The sequence below is a fragment of the Ochlerotatus camptorhynchus genome, unplaced genomic scaffold, assembly GCF_037179485.1.
Source record: "Ochlerotatus camptorhynchus isolate MF236.1 unplaced genomic scaffold, CSIRO-AGI_Acam_v1.1 ptg000196l, whole genome shotgun sequence".
Lineage (NCBI taxonomy): Eukaryota > Metazoa > Arthropoda > Insecta > Diptera > Culicidae > Ochlerotatus > Ochlerotatus camptorhynchus.
The window spans coordinates 4,553,919-4,569,032 of record NW_027040686.1 but is presented as its reverse complement, the minus strand read 5'-3'; the positions used below and the strand labels follow the sequence as shown (position 1 = coordinate 4,569,032).

General features: G+C 39.5%; 3 protein-coding genes across 7 annotated transcripts in view; all 3 read left to right on the top strand.

Annotated features, from left to right (window-relative positions):
• LOC135702723 (probable peroxisomal acyl-coenzyme A oxidase 1) overlaps positions 1 to 15,114 on the top strand; it is a 365,647-nt gene that overhangs the window by 120,001 nt on the left and 230,532 nt on the right. The gene's annotated exons all lie outside the window — the stretch shown is intronic.
• LOC135702729 (uncharacterized) overlaps positions 1 to 15,114 on the top strand; it is a 115,102-nt gene that overhangs the window by 74,024 nt on the left and 25,964 nt on the right. The gene's annotated exons all lie outside the window — the stretch shown is intronic.
• The window catches only part of S6k (Ribosomal protein S6 kinase), a 152,616-nt gene that overhangs the window by 119,242 nt on the left and 18,260 nt on the right, over positions 1 to 15,114 (top strand). For all 4 annotated transcript variants that reach the window (XM_065223765.1, XM_065223762.1, XM_065223763.1 and 1 more), the window contains one exon: positions 14,975 to 15,106. In XM_065223765.1, coding sequence (XP_065079837.1) covers positions 14,975 to 15,106 — 132 coding nt within the window. The remainder of the gene's footprint in view (positions 1 to 14,974; positions 15,107 to 15,114) is intronic.

Below are 15,114 nucleotides of genomic sequence, written 5' to 3'. Positions count from 1 at the left end.
TGACCCTGTGAACCTTCCGCCGTACGAAGATCGTTGTCAACTCCTGGGTCTTGAAACACTAGAACATAGGCGGACGATTAGTAAGGCCGTGTTCGCAGCGAAAGTACTTATTGGTGATATCGACTCTCCAGGAATCTTGGCTGAATTCGAAATCTACGCACCCGAACGAGTTCTTCGGTCGAGGAGTTTCCTGTATCTTGGACCTCGTGCTGCGAACTACAGCTTGCATGACCCAATACGGTTCATGTCTGGGCGTTTCAACGAGTTTTACGAGTTTTTCGACTTCAACTGTGCAGCGACTCCTTGATTTAATGTACACGTGAAGGATTGTGCTACCTGTTTATTTTTTGTTTCCGATTCAACTGCATGACGAGGACTTCTACCTGATTCACGGACAACTCTATGCCATAGGAGGATAGCTTTTTTATGCTATAGACTTGATTAATGTTCGTTGTAATTGTATTGTATTATTGTGATTCATGATTTCGAAAAGATATGGGGTTTTTACGCCTTTTCTAGGCTTTTCCCCATCAGGCTTCATTTAGACACGTTAAGTCCTATGAAGAAAAACAAAATAAATAAATAAGTAAATAAGAAAGGAGCTATGTCCTGGGCGGTTACAAAACAAAGATCCAAATAAGCTACTACGGGCTTTTTTTTGTGTTTATCTGTTATTTTTGCATTGAAATATTATTTCTACATCACCTCTCAGATTTAGCATCCGTTGAAATTTTGTTTTGTAACTTTGATTGGTTAAAAACCGCGTTTTGATTTTTTTTTTAGTTGATTAGGGGCGAAATGAGCATACTCTATTGCATCATCTAACCTCAAATGTCTCTCTGTTGGCTTGTCAATTACGTTGTTTACCTTCGGTAGGGATGCTGCAAACATACAAATGAAAATCCGGAACTCAGACTATGTCGGAAACGGCCTTAAAGGCGACCGAAACGAGCCACCAAGGACCTTGGCATTCCAAGACAGACGCATCTGAAGTAGGAGTGTCGTCGGGGCAGGAAGCGAAACAAATTGATTAGTTCAAAACTGTTTCCTTAAGAGGTTATATCCAAGACACCACCGTAGATTTGACGTAAGATGCTCGGTGTCAATATTCGGCGACTGTGTTAGGGAAACTACTTTTTCCCATCACGGAAACGCCTAGTTTTCTGATGACAACATTACGCATTTTCGTGCACAAAACGCACGGAATTTTTGGTTTATTCAATAGATAATAAAAAAAAGCGAAAATTGATTGGAGGAAATTCTTGCTAAAATTTTCTATTCGTGAGATATTCGCGATCAACCGTATAAATTCGAGATTTTCTTGGAGAAAACCTTACCTTAATTCGGAGTGCTTCTGGTTAATTGACAAAGTCATGTGGTATTCGGTTAATGCGAGAATTTGTATGTACCACTTCTATACTGTTACGCATTTGACCACAAACGTTTGGTTGCTGGGTACATTATCAAAGAGCTTTAGGAGACTTTGAGAGATGTGGCTGACAGCAAGGCGAGCGAACGTTCGATGAAAATTAACTCTTAAACAACAATAATTTATGGTGGTCCTGAAAAGAACCGTTCTGTCGTGAGGGTTGAGGGTGTTCAACACGGATGAGGCTGGCGAGTTGTATGTTGTTTGAAACAAGGGTGACGCTCTTGGTATAGATGGCCCACAGCGACTCACGACGGGCAACTGAATCCGATCAGTAGCGGTGCGACTTCTTCCTCCTTTTTCGGCTCTTGAGGGCAGCCTTGCGGGGAGCCTTTCGTTGTGTACTGGAGAAAAATGTGCTACGCCACGCGCCTAAAGCACTGCTGCTGCTGCTGTTGATGACGACCGGACCCTACCACTCACCACACGCGGTGATCGAATTAACATCGTTCGGCGAGACCGGATGGAATTCGATTTTGTGATAATTTTGATCACCAGTTGGACTTTTGTGTAATTTTCAATAGCGACCTATTGAAAATTGATAAAGTGTTAATTTTAGCAGATTCGTAGAAAAATTTCCAATCGATTGGTTTGTTTAGAATTAAAATTAATTTTAATTAACAGAGTTATAAGTGGTCAAAACCTGACCACCTTTCGTAACGCGATCGCTTTAGGATTTTTTGAAAATGCACTCCCAATATGTTGCCGGAAGACATAATCCAACGTAGAAAGAGCTAGTGTCTCTCATTTCAAAAGTAAAGGTTAGATGCTATAGGATCACTACCCGCGAAGATGCAAGGCTCAACTGTCGGAACTCAACGGAAAGCCCATGTCTTTAACACCGAGACGCAGCTCGCTGGTTGGGGTTAGCTGCATGGTTTCAGTTAACGGCATCCGGAACTTTTGTTACGTGCTCCTGGTGAATCTATGCACCTCTTAAGTGATGAAATCTTCTATTTAGTAAGGTGCTCATTCATGACTGTTGTTCTGAATAGTATTCCCAATCTATTTCCGAAATTTGTTGAAATTTTGGCATGTTAATGAATAGGTTCGTTTCGTTTCACATACAAAATTAAAAAATCTCCCGCAAATCCAAATCCATATCCAAATGTGTTCAAATTTGATATCGTTGTCGGGGACCTCAATACACATCGAAAGAGCAGTGGGGAACACGGGATTATGATCCACCATACAAACTTGACCCACCCTAATGTAGGCCTTTCTAAGAAGATGGGATTCTATCGACAATTATGAAAATCGGATCGAATATTTTAAATATCTGAAGTTTTTAGATTTTTCCTAAATCCGGTACCTTTATATCCAAGGTCTTGCATTTTTTCACTGAAGTTCCAGAATGTGTTTTTTTAATCTTATAAAAAAATCAATTTCCGTGATTTCGGATATTTATCCTAGTTCTAGGCTTGCAACTTTACTGAAACTTTTGCATCTGAACAATTTCGTTGTTTGCTTTAAGTTAGGAAGCGATTGAACTTTTTCAACAAATTCCTTAGAGACAATAGAGCTTCTTCTTCTTCTACGCATTTGAAGCTTATTGCTTATCGCATATTAGCTTATTGCGTGCTCTCAACTTAGTGTTCTAGATGCACTTCCACAGTTATTAATTGAGAGCTTTCGATGCCTGTACCATTTCTGCATTAGTATAATTGTGTGGCAAGTACAATCATACTCGATGTCCAGGGAAGTCGAGAAATTTTCCAACCCGAAAAATTCCTAGACTGGACCGGGAATCGAACCCAGCCACCTCCAGCATGGTCTTGCTTAGTAGCTGCGCCTTTACCGACTGAGCTAAGGGAGACAATAGAGGCGATTAAATGAAAGAACTTTTCAAAAAGTTCAAATCTGATAAATCGATGCTTCATGCATTGCCAGAAGATTTAATTTGTCATCATGCGAATGGAAAGGCACTGGGTACGCATGTCGCATGATGGGAATTACGTTCAATGCGTGCATGTTTACGATTTACCAGCATGTTTACGATTATTTAGTTTTCAGACCGCGATCCAACGTTGGTGGTGAGGAAATGCGTTATTCGTGTCATCCGGGATAAATTCCCTGCGGAGTTGGGCCTAGCTCGACATGGTGGGGATAATGGTATGTGCGTTTTGTACCATTGTCCCCTACATGTCGAGACAGAACGCATCAGCCGCATTTCATGGCTGTTTCGTAACATTTCATAACATTTTTATCAAGCAGCACTTCTAGCATAGCATCTGTCGCCGCCTTTAGCTACTTTCTTCTCCGGGAGAGTCTTTCGCTTTCAGGTCAGACACTGTTTCTCGATTCTAGGAGCTACTTTTTTCCCCGGTTAAGGAGAGAAGTTTTCACTTCTAGGCCGAAAGTTCTTTCGGATTCAAAAAAGAGAAGAATCTGGAGTAACCTTTGAAACTTAATTTTATTCAACAAAATTGTACAAAGTGATCTTACAGCTACGTGTTGCATTAGCAACTTATAATTATGTAAAACTTTTACTTGGTTCGTCCAGGGTTTTACATATCCCTTTCAATACCGGACTTTTGACCTAATTTTGCCTATTCTATTAGCTAGGATTTCGATCGCCCTTGAAAGGGTAAATTTGTGTTATTTGGATCTTATATACTATGCCCTCTCAGATCTGGGATTTCTCGGGTTATCTTGTAAGTTTATTTCTTTTTGTAACTCAGATCTGATATGGCTCTACAAATAAGAATGAGACATTTGTAACGTTTAAACATTATAATTATATCCTTCGTTAAGGATAAACAGAGAGGGAAAGCTAAACGTAGCCTAGATGCGCAAGCATGCCATGCGTGGGCGTGTTTATCCTACTTGAACGCAGAAACGTTCCTAAGTAAATACTGCAGTTAGATTATGTAAAACGAGCTCTCGCTCCTTTTGCCCTACTTTTCATTTCATATTCTTGGCCTTGGTATCAACGTCAGCTAGGGCTATGCAAACGGGATGCAACTGTGAGTATCTTTTGGTTTTGGTTTGAAATTAATTGCCTCGCGGTAACATTCCGGAGCCCGTAAATCCTTCTAGGTTTACTTATATATGATCGTTATTCCGCGAGTGTAGGATTGTACTTTGTGTATCATTCCCACAAAGCAATCTTTTTTAATGGTAGTTTCAACATCTTGGTGTTTCAACACCCGTTTTGATGCTACTTGTTCTTTTTTATTGTCTTCATTTGAAGAAGCTTCGCCTGGCGGCTCAACATCCATAATAGCCAATTTGACTACTGGTCGAGTGTATTCTCCAGAGGCTGTTTTCACAACAGCCGATCTTACCTGACCATCCTTGCCTACATGTGTTTTCAAAACAACTCCCTTTTTCCACTTTGCCTTTTGATCATCTTCAGCAATCATAACGATGTCTCCTTCCTTTACATTTTTCACAGCTTCCGACCATTTTGATCTTTTGGCTAATGAAGGAAGGTATTCGTGTAACCACCTATCCCAGTAAGTTTTAGCCATAGACTGCACTTTCTTCCATTGTTGTCTAGTGGCCTCTGCCTTCGACACATCATTCAATGATGGTTCGGCACCGCCGGCACAACCAATTAGGAAGTGGTTTGGAGTGAGTGGTTCGTCATCCGTGGCATCTAAAGATATTTTCGTCAAAGGTCTACTATTTATTATATTTTCGATTTCTGTTAATAACGCACGGAATGTGTGTTCTGGCATAGTTTGATTTGGTAAAAGACTTTTAACTTCTTGAACCAACCTTTCCCATGCTCCACCAAAGTGTGGAGATGATGGAGGGTTGAAATGCCATTCAATTCCTCTTGACGCAAGTCTGTGCTGAATCTTTTTTAGTTCATTGTCAGCTCCTACAAAATTAGTACCGTTGTCGCTATAAAGGAATTTTATTCTGCCTCGTCTGTTCTGCACTGAGTTCAAGCATAATAAAAATGCATCTGCAGACAGATCATGGGCTATTTCAAGATATACTGCCCTTGTTGTCATACATGTAAACAATGCTCCCCATCGTTTTTCTGTTCTCCGTCCGATGGACACATTGTACGGCCCAAAGTAATCTACTCCGGTATGGGTGAATGGTTTCACGAACGGTTGCAATCGACACTCAGGTAGAGGTGCCATTTTAGGGGTATTTATCTTCGCATTTTCATTTTTACAATGTTGACATTTTTTTATTGTCCTCTTCATTCCAGCATCTATTTGGATAACATGATATTTTTGTTGCACTGCTGCTATCGTAGCCTTCATTTTTTTATGTTTAAACTGTTCATGTTGATTTTTCAATATTAAATCAACTACATGATGCTTTGCTGGAAGTATGTAAGGATATCGAGCCGCATAAGGAACGCACTCTGCATCCTTATATCGTGTTTCTGATTTTATTGTACCATTTTGATCTAGGAATGGTGTTAGCGTTCGTATTTTGCTAGATTTGTCAACCGTCTGTTTAACATTGAGTTCCGTTAACTCATCTGGAAATGCATCCCATTGAGTTTTCAGAATCAGCAAAATTTCTGCCCTTTCCATATCAACAGCACTGATGGTCTTATCGAATCTCAATTCTTTGTTTGTTTTAGACCTAAGCCACTCTATATATTTTATTGTAATGCATACAGACCTCTTTAAACGGTCCCAATCCGAACACCATTTAACGTTCAGCCAATCTAAATTTGGTTTGCTTATGCCCTTTATCGAATGTACGGGACGTAATTCTTCATGACTTAAGTCTGAACTATGATTGTCCCCATTCACGGATGGCCAATGTTTCTCGTCCAGCTTCAAAAACGCGGGTCCTTCAATCCAAGACGATTTCGATTGCCTTACTTTAGTTCCTTCATCAGCCGGGTTTGCTGCTGAACTAATATATTTCCATTGTGATTCAACGGTGCTTTCGAGGATTTCACTAACACGGTATTGAACGAATTGTTTGAACTTTCTTAATTCAGATTTGATCCAACTTATGACTGTTTTTGAATCGGACCAGTATATAACCTGGTCTATTTGTAGTCTTAATGCTCTCTGTACTGTATTAGATAATCTTGTCCCTAATACAGCAGCTTGTAGTTCTAAACGAGGTATTGACATTATTTTCGTGGGAGCAACCTTTGATTTGGCAGCAACAATCGTTACATCAATGCCGTCTTTGCTTACTGTTCTCATATATATAACAGTAGCGAAAGCGTTCAGTGAGGCGTCGCAAAAAACATGAAGTTCTCGACGTATCACGCCTTTAAAATAAGAGTAACATCTTGGGATTTTTATCTTAGATAGGGAAGACAATCTATTAATCCAGGTTTGCCAAGTCTTATTTATGTCATCGGGAATTTTATCATCCCAGTCTATACCACGTCGCCATAAATCTTGCATTATTATTTTAGATTCGATTGTTATATGTGCGATTAACCCAAGAGGATCATACACACTCATAATAAAAGACAACACTTGTCTTTTTGTCGGTTCCAACATTACTAAATTGGGAATGTTGATTTTAAATGTAAGTTTATCGTTTTGCGTGTCCCAATACATACCCAGGACCTTTTCATATACATTTTCGTTATCATCCAGTTTCACTTCCTTTATTGGAGAGATTCTATCATTTGGTAATTGCTTCAAGCAGGACTTCGAATTTGATATAAAATTCCTTATTCGGAAGTTAGCTTTATCATGTATCTGAATGATGTCTGATACAGTTTTTACAGCTTCTTTTACTTCGTTGAAGCTGTCTAAATAATCATCTACATAGTGATTTTTAATTATAGCCTCAACTGCTTTAGGTCTTTCATTTATGAATTGTTTAGCATTTTCATTCTTGACAAATTGCATACAAGCTGGTGAGCAAGTAGCTCCAAAGGTCATTACTTGCATTTCATAGATGTCCAATCTTGTATTAGGTTGCTTTCGAGATACCATTCTTTGTGATTCTCGATCTTCTTTTCTGATTTTCACCTGATGGAAGGCCTCCTGAATATCCCCGGTTATTGCTATTGGACCTTCTCTAAATCTCATCTTTATATCAAGAGCTGACTCTGTCATGTCAGGTCCTGCTAATAATTGTGAATTTAAAGAAACTCCATCAATCTTAGTTGCCGCATCAAATACCATTCTTGGTTTAGGCGGTTGTTTACTTTGGTTGATAGTTATAAAATGAGGTATGTAAAAGGTTCTCGCAGTATCAATCATATACTCATCAGGACTTAACTTTTTAAGATATCCTTTCCTTACATACTCATCAATTTGTGTACTATACCATTCTTTTAAAGAAGAATCCTTCTCTAATTTCTTTTCTAATAACAGAAAGCGATTCAGAGCCGTAGAAAAACTATTTGGAAATTCGACCTTATCATTTTTCCACAAGAGACCGATTTCGTAACCCTTATCAGTTGGTTTCCATGTTTCTTGCATAATTTTTAGAGCGCGTTCGTCTAATTTTGATATTAATTCGCTCTGAGGTACCTTTACGCCAAAGGCTTCTGTAGAGAAGTAATCTGCCATTATCTCCTTCATTGTTTTTTCTTCTTCATTCACCTCATTCATTACAAACACATGATTTTTGTTTTCGGTGTTATTTCGGCTGGTACCGAATATAACCCATCCCAACTTTGTTTTCTTGGCAATAGGTTCAGAAAATCCACGCGATCTTTCTTCAATACCCTTAAAGAGATATGCATGTGGTAATCCTAATAATATCGTTGGGACTGCCTTATCGTAAGATTGCAGTTCTATTCCCTTTAGATATGGGAACTGTTCTTGTATTTGTTTTGAATCAATAGATTGCATGGGTAAAGCCAGTTCATTAATTGTACGTAAATCCTTAAGCAAAAACGATTTCTCGTTTTCACCTTTGATATGGACTTGAACGGTCATACTCTTAGTTTCTTCTTGGACCTCTCCGTTTGTCCAAGCTATAGTCATAGGCTTATTAAATCCTGAAATATTCAATCGTTCAACTACGCTATTATGAATTAAGCTTACCGATGAACCTGAATCGAAAAATACGTGAGTTTTTAAACTGTCTTTTCCGTTGTTCAAAGTAACAGGCAAAATTTGATAATACACCATGTTGTGTTTTTGTACGTGACAGTTTACTTTGTCAGACGCAATAGTGGTTTCAGAACTTTTCCTTAATTTTTCTTTTTTATCAGTTCTTGGATGTAGCAATCGATTATGTTTACTGGTACATCCGTCAATATTGCATGGTCGTGCTACTCTACAATCCTTTAATATATGATTTGGATTGCAACATGAAAAACAAAGTTTCTTCTTCATTATAAACTGTCTTCTTTCTTCGGAAGACAATCCTCTAAATTCATTGCATCCTGTTAATCGGTGATTTTGTCCACACTTAAGGCACTTAGGATACCCTGTACTGTGGTAGTTCACTCTATCGGGTCTTTCCAATCTGGAAAACTTTTCATTTTTAATCCCCTTATCAGCTATCAACATTGTAGCCAGTTTTTCTTGGGGCTTTAACCATTCATAGAAATCACATAGTGTTGGAGCGATAAATGGATTTAATATAGTTGACAATGTCTTATTTTCATTTACATGCATCAACCATTGTTGATGCAGCCCATTGGGTAATTTTCCCGCCAGATCTCTAATTAATCTTTGATCATTTAGATATTCCTTATGATCAAGACACGTCATATTAATTACCAAATTCCCAATTGCAGAGATGAAATCCACCATTGTTTTTGGGGTTTCAAAACGAGGATTTCTAGTTGCAAGAACCTCTTGCAATAATCCAGAATAAACCAATTCTACACTTCCAAATTGGTCCTCTAATTTTCGTATTATCAAATCCACATTATCGGAGTCGAGAAGAAGTGCGCTAACCGCGCGCAATGCATCTCCTTTTAGACTTTTCTGTATACGGTGTAAATTTTCAAGGTCCGAAAAATTTCCCCGCTGTGTGGTTTCGAGGTATGCTTTTTTAAATCTTGGCCAAGCTTTGAAGTTTCCATCAAAATATGGCAACTCCAGTAATGACTGTCTTAAAATGTATTTTTCCGTTGTGTTTTGTCCGCTAGCATTGATACCATTAATTTTTTTAATGATCGCTTCGAAAGCTTCTACTTGGCTATCTGCATTAGTCTTGTATTCTTTCCTGTTTTGAAGAGTTTGTATTTGCTCTTCCTGTGTAGCCAAATGGACTCTAATCTTAGTACATTTTGTACATGTCCAAGGCTCTTTTTTCTTCGGTATGTGATCTAATCCTACACAGGTCAGGTGGAACCAGCGATCGCAATCGTCGCAGGCCACCATGTTATCACTGTCGTCTTTCTCAAAACAAAGACGACAGTGTCCGTTTTTATTAACAACAAATTTTTCACTCATCTTGTTTTTTTTTTTTTTTTAATTTATAAATTTCTACCTGGTAATATAATAGCGTCAACTCTGATTTTACTCACACTTTAATTTGAACTTTGTTGATATTAATGGCCTAACAGCTCGCCATTGGTCTGCTCCTTGCCACTGGACGTCCTTCTAGGATTTCGGTTGGCCTATAGCTTTTGTGATATTTTCGGCCTTCAGCCGTGGGAGTCCGGATTTGATGAACTTGTAGCCTTGTTGCTTGTGGTCTGCTTCTGGCCTTCAGCCGTGGGAAAGTGCGGCGTTTTATTACTCTGGCTTGAGCTACTTCTTTGTGGCGTGGTGTAAAGTGAATTTGCTAATATGTTGCCGGAACACTTTTTCTTTATCGGTACCGCGCCACAAGGTCACTGGAAACGCCTTGCTTACACAATACACTCCCTTTGGAAAGGGTTCATTTAGCCACTTTTTATATTTCTTTACTTTTTTTAATTTTGCAACCTGAATGTCGATTTCGTTGAAATACTCGACCAATTCATCAATTTCTTTTTGCAAATCGTTCATGTCCACTTCCACCGATGTCCGGATTTTCTGAAACTTTTCAGATCACTTGGCTATAAGCCTACTTGGCTTTGACGAGCCCAAATGTTCGCACTATCTGACCTTTGTCAGATTTGCACTTTGGCTCAACGGCCCACTTAAAACGCCAACTTTGCGGTTCTTTGCAGTCAGATTTCGACTGACTGCTATTTGGCTTAACGCCACACTATTTGGCACAAAGGCCCACTGGAACTGCCAACTTGCGGTTCTTTACAGTCAGATTTCGACTGACTGCTATTTGGCTTAACGCCACACTATTTGGCACAAAGGCCCACTGGAACTGCCAACTTGCGGTTCTTTTACAGTCAGATTTCGACTGACTGCTATTTGGCTTAACGCCACACTTTGTCAGATTGACACTTTGGCTCAACGGCCCACTTAAACCGCCAACTTTGCGGTTCTTTGCAGTCAGATTTCGACTGACTGCTATTTGGCTTAACGCCACACTTTGTCAGATTGACACTTTGGCTCAACGGCCCACTTAAACCGCCAACTTTGCGGTTCTTTGCAGTCAGATTTCGACTGACTGCTATTTGGCTTAACGCCACACTTTGTCAGATTGACACTTTGGCTCAACGGCCCACTTAAACCGCCAACTTTGCGGTCCTTTGCAGTCAGATTTCGACTGACTGCTATTTGGCTTAACGCCACACTTTGTCAGATTGACACTTTGGCTCAACGGCCCACTTAAACCGCCAACTTTGCGGTTCTTTGCAGTCAGATTTCGACTGACTGCTATTTGGCTTAACGCCACACTTTGTCAGATTGACACTTTGGCTCAACGGCCCACTTAAACCGCCAACTTTGCGGTTCTTTGCAGTCAGATTTCGACTGACTGCTATTTGGCTTAACGCCACACTTTGTCAGATTGACACTTTGGCTCAACGGCCCACTTAAACCGCCAACTTTGCGGTTCTTTGCAGTCAGATTTCGACTGACTGCTATTTGGCTTAACGCCACACTTTGTCAGATTGACACTTTGGCTCAACGGCCCACTTAAACCGCCAACTTTGCGGTCCTTTGCAGTCAGATTTCGACTGACTGCTATTTGGCTTAACGCCACACTTTGTCAGATTGACACTTTGGCTCAACGGCCCACTTAAACCGCCAACTTTGCGGTTCTTTGCAGTCAGATTTCGACTGACTGCTATTTGGCTTAACGCCACACTTTGTCAGATTGACACTTTGGCTCAACGGCCCACTTAAACCGCCAACTTTGCGGTCCTTTGCAGTCAGATTTCGACTGACTGCTATTTGGCTTAACGCCACACTTTGTCAGATTGACACTTTGGCTCAACGGCCCACTTAAACCGCCAACTTTGCGGTTCTTTGCAGTCAGATTTCGACTGACTGCTATTTGGCTTAACGCCACACTTTGTCAGATTGACACTTTGGCTCAACGGCCCACTTAAACCGCCAACTTTGCGGTCCTTTGCAGTCAGATTTCGACTGACTGGAAGTTCGCGGGCTCAAAACGTCGGAAAACGTCCTCCAAGATTCCTCTCTGGAGCCACCATGAAATGTCGCCGCCAAAAGCTACTTTCTTCTCCGGTTAAGGAGAGTCTTTCGCTTTCAGGTCAGACACTGTTTCTCGATTCTAGGAGCTACTTTTTTCCCCGGTTAAGGAGAGAAGTTTTCACTTCTAGGCCGAAAGTTCTTTCGGATTCAAAAAAAGAGAAGAATCTGGAGTAACCTTTGAAACTTAATTTTATTCAACAAAATTGTACAAAGTGATCTTACAGCTACGTGTTGCATTAGCAACTTATAATTATGTAAAACTTTTACTTGGTTCGTCCAGGGTTTTACATATCCCTTTCAATACCGGACTTTTGACCTAATTTTGCCTATTCTATTAGCTAGGATTTCGATCGCCCTTGAAAGGGTAAATTTGTGTTATTTGGATCTTATATACTATGCCCTCTCAGATCTGGGATTTCTCGGGTTATCTTGTAAGTTTATTTCTTTTTGTAACTCAGATCTGATATGGCTCTACAAATAAGAATGAGACATTTGTAACGTTTAAACATTATAATTATATCCTTCGTTAAGGATAAACAGAGAGGGAAAGCTAAACGTAGCCTAGATGCGCAAGCATGCCATGCGTGGGCGTGTTTATCCTACTTGAACGCAGAAACGTTCCTAAGTAAATACTGCAGTTAGATTATGTAAAACGAGCTCTCGCTCCTTTTGCCCTACTTTTCATTTCATATTCTTGGCCTTGGTATCAACGTCAGCTAGGGCTATGCAAACGGGATGCAACTGTGAGTATCTTTTGGTTTTGGTTTGAAATTAATTGCCTCGCGGTAACAGCATCTGAACTCGAAATTGTGCATGATAAATCCTAAAATTAGATTAAAAATGCATAGAAAATCACAAAATAAAATGAAAAAGTGCGTTTTGCACCATTCTTACCTACACACCTACAAAGGTGTGCGAGGTTGGATGTGAAAAATCAAATTCCCTCCTCGCTTAATTTCCTCAATCGGAAGGGGAGTATATTTTAAAACGGGATGTGGCCTTCGTATAGCTTTTAGACTTGAACAAAATCCCCTCATTATCTGCCTATAAAATAATCACGATCTGATTCTAAGAATTCAAAAAATTGATCCCTAATTTTAAGATTGCCAACTTGGAAAACCCGCTGAAAGCAAAAATTAGATTCAATTTTTCCAATGGAAGTGCGAAGCCCACCATGAGCAAAACTGACAGTTTTCTGAAAGCACTGGATGGGAATCGCTTTGGGATGGAATTAGCGTACCGCGTATCGGAGGAGAAAGCACACGCAAAGCAAATGGCATGAACATCAAATGTAATGGTCGATTTCTTACGTTCCTCTGCATTTTTTCTTACAAATAATGGAAGTACCTACAATAGACTGTACTGCCCTTTTCAGCATAGTTGTCCCATTCGTTAAAACAACAAGCTGAGTAAAACACTGTTGAAGTTTTTTTTCTCCATGGGCTCTTATGGATAAAACAGCATAGTTTTGGTATTCTTCGTGCCATTATCTGAACAAAGTAGGAAACTTTTCGTGTACGTTGTAAAGTGATGGTACTGCTAATGGGACTGTTATGCCGCACAGGGCAGTGTAGCGTATAACGAAGGTTGTCCAGAATGAACATTTTCGTATACACACGTTAGAAAATCTAGCTAACAAATAAATTACCTGATTATTTGAGAAACCTAGTGACGACCACATAACAGAATCATTACAAATGCTGTATAGTTATTAGTGGCCGAACCAGTGAAGCTAACCTACTTTTAAATGTTTCATTATGCTATTAACCCATATTGGATAGGGCTCAGTCACGTAGTGCGTAAATAATTGTAGCACCCCCTCTGGGAGCAGCCAATCATTGTCATACTTGAATCTACACAGAGTGGCAATCAATTTGTCGTTTAATGCATTTGGGATGTATTGGCACTGGAATTTGAATCACAAAGTTTAAAAAAAAATATACAAGCTTTGAGTGAAAAAGTCATAAATCGAAAATAAAAAAAAGTACTGGGAATCTATACTTCAAGCTTCAATTAGTTTGATTGAAACACATTCTTCTGGAACTGTTTTCAGCAGACGATCGAACACCAATAACGATAAATATATACTAGGGTGGTTCAAAATATCGATTTTGCTCCACCAAGCTCAATCGACTTCAAATCAGGTCCTGGTAATTCTCGCAAAATTTGAACTTATTTGGATGCGTACTCATACTGCTCTGGCCCTTTGAAGTTTATATAGGAATTACTATAGGAAAAGTGAACTTTTTGTGAAATTTTCTCAGCTGCAACTTGGCTGAAGATCGCATTTTAATTGAACTTCAGGATAACTAGTTATTGAGTCCTGATACCTGATTTAGAATCGATTGTGCCTGGTGGAGCAAAATCGATATTTTGAACCACCCTAATATATACTTTAACCGATACTACGACGATAAACTGATCGAACGTCTCTTGCGGCGGCAGTGCGAGTCAGAGTGAATGTATATTTTTAATTAATTGCTATGGGATTTATTACTCAACGAAAGTTACCGGTTTGATACTGTACGATAGATATGGGACCGAGTAGGAACAAGGCTCGTGTTAAAGTGCTCTATTGGAACACACATCAAACTTTTCAATTAGCTTTTTGAAGGTTGCCGTCAGTACCTATTTTTGAATTATCACGCTAACTATGCAAGGAAACACGGATGCGGTTGCGGCGAACCTTCAATATTATGCTTGATCAACGGACATAAATTGTAGGTATATAACGATGTTTAAATGATGTGTGGGAAACAACTGGTGTATCAAGAGGAAAGGGAGGCAGAAATGTAATGACCACCTACCGATTATGGGTTATTAAACTGATAATAGTCGTTGGCACTTTGTTCGTTACAGGATTTAATGGGAAAATTAAGTGTGGGCAGATGGGTAAGTTTTCGATGCTATGAGCTTCAACGAAATGTAGGTTTTAGAATCGGTGCTATTATTTCTTAGTCAATAGTACTAATAAGGATTGGATTATCATATTGAAGAATTAGCTCAATAACGGGGGATTCCAAATGCATAAATGAATTCTAATCCATTTCCTACAGTTTAAATAACCTTCACCCCAACTTCAGCTCTCATACTTAACTAACGCATACCATTTGTTTATCTCGCCATTCCCCCATAGGTCAAAAAAACAACCGGTGCCGACTCAAACTCCTACTTCGCCATGAAGGTGCTGAAGAAAGCTTCGATAGTTAGGAATCAAAAAGACACAGCCCACACACGTGCAGAGCGAAATATACTGGAAGCGGTGCGGGTAAGTGT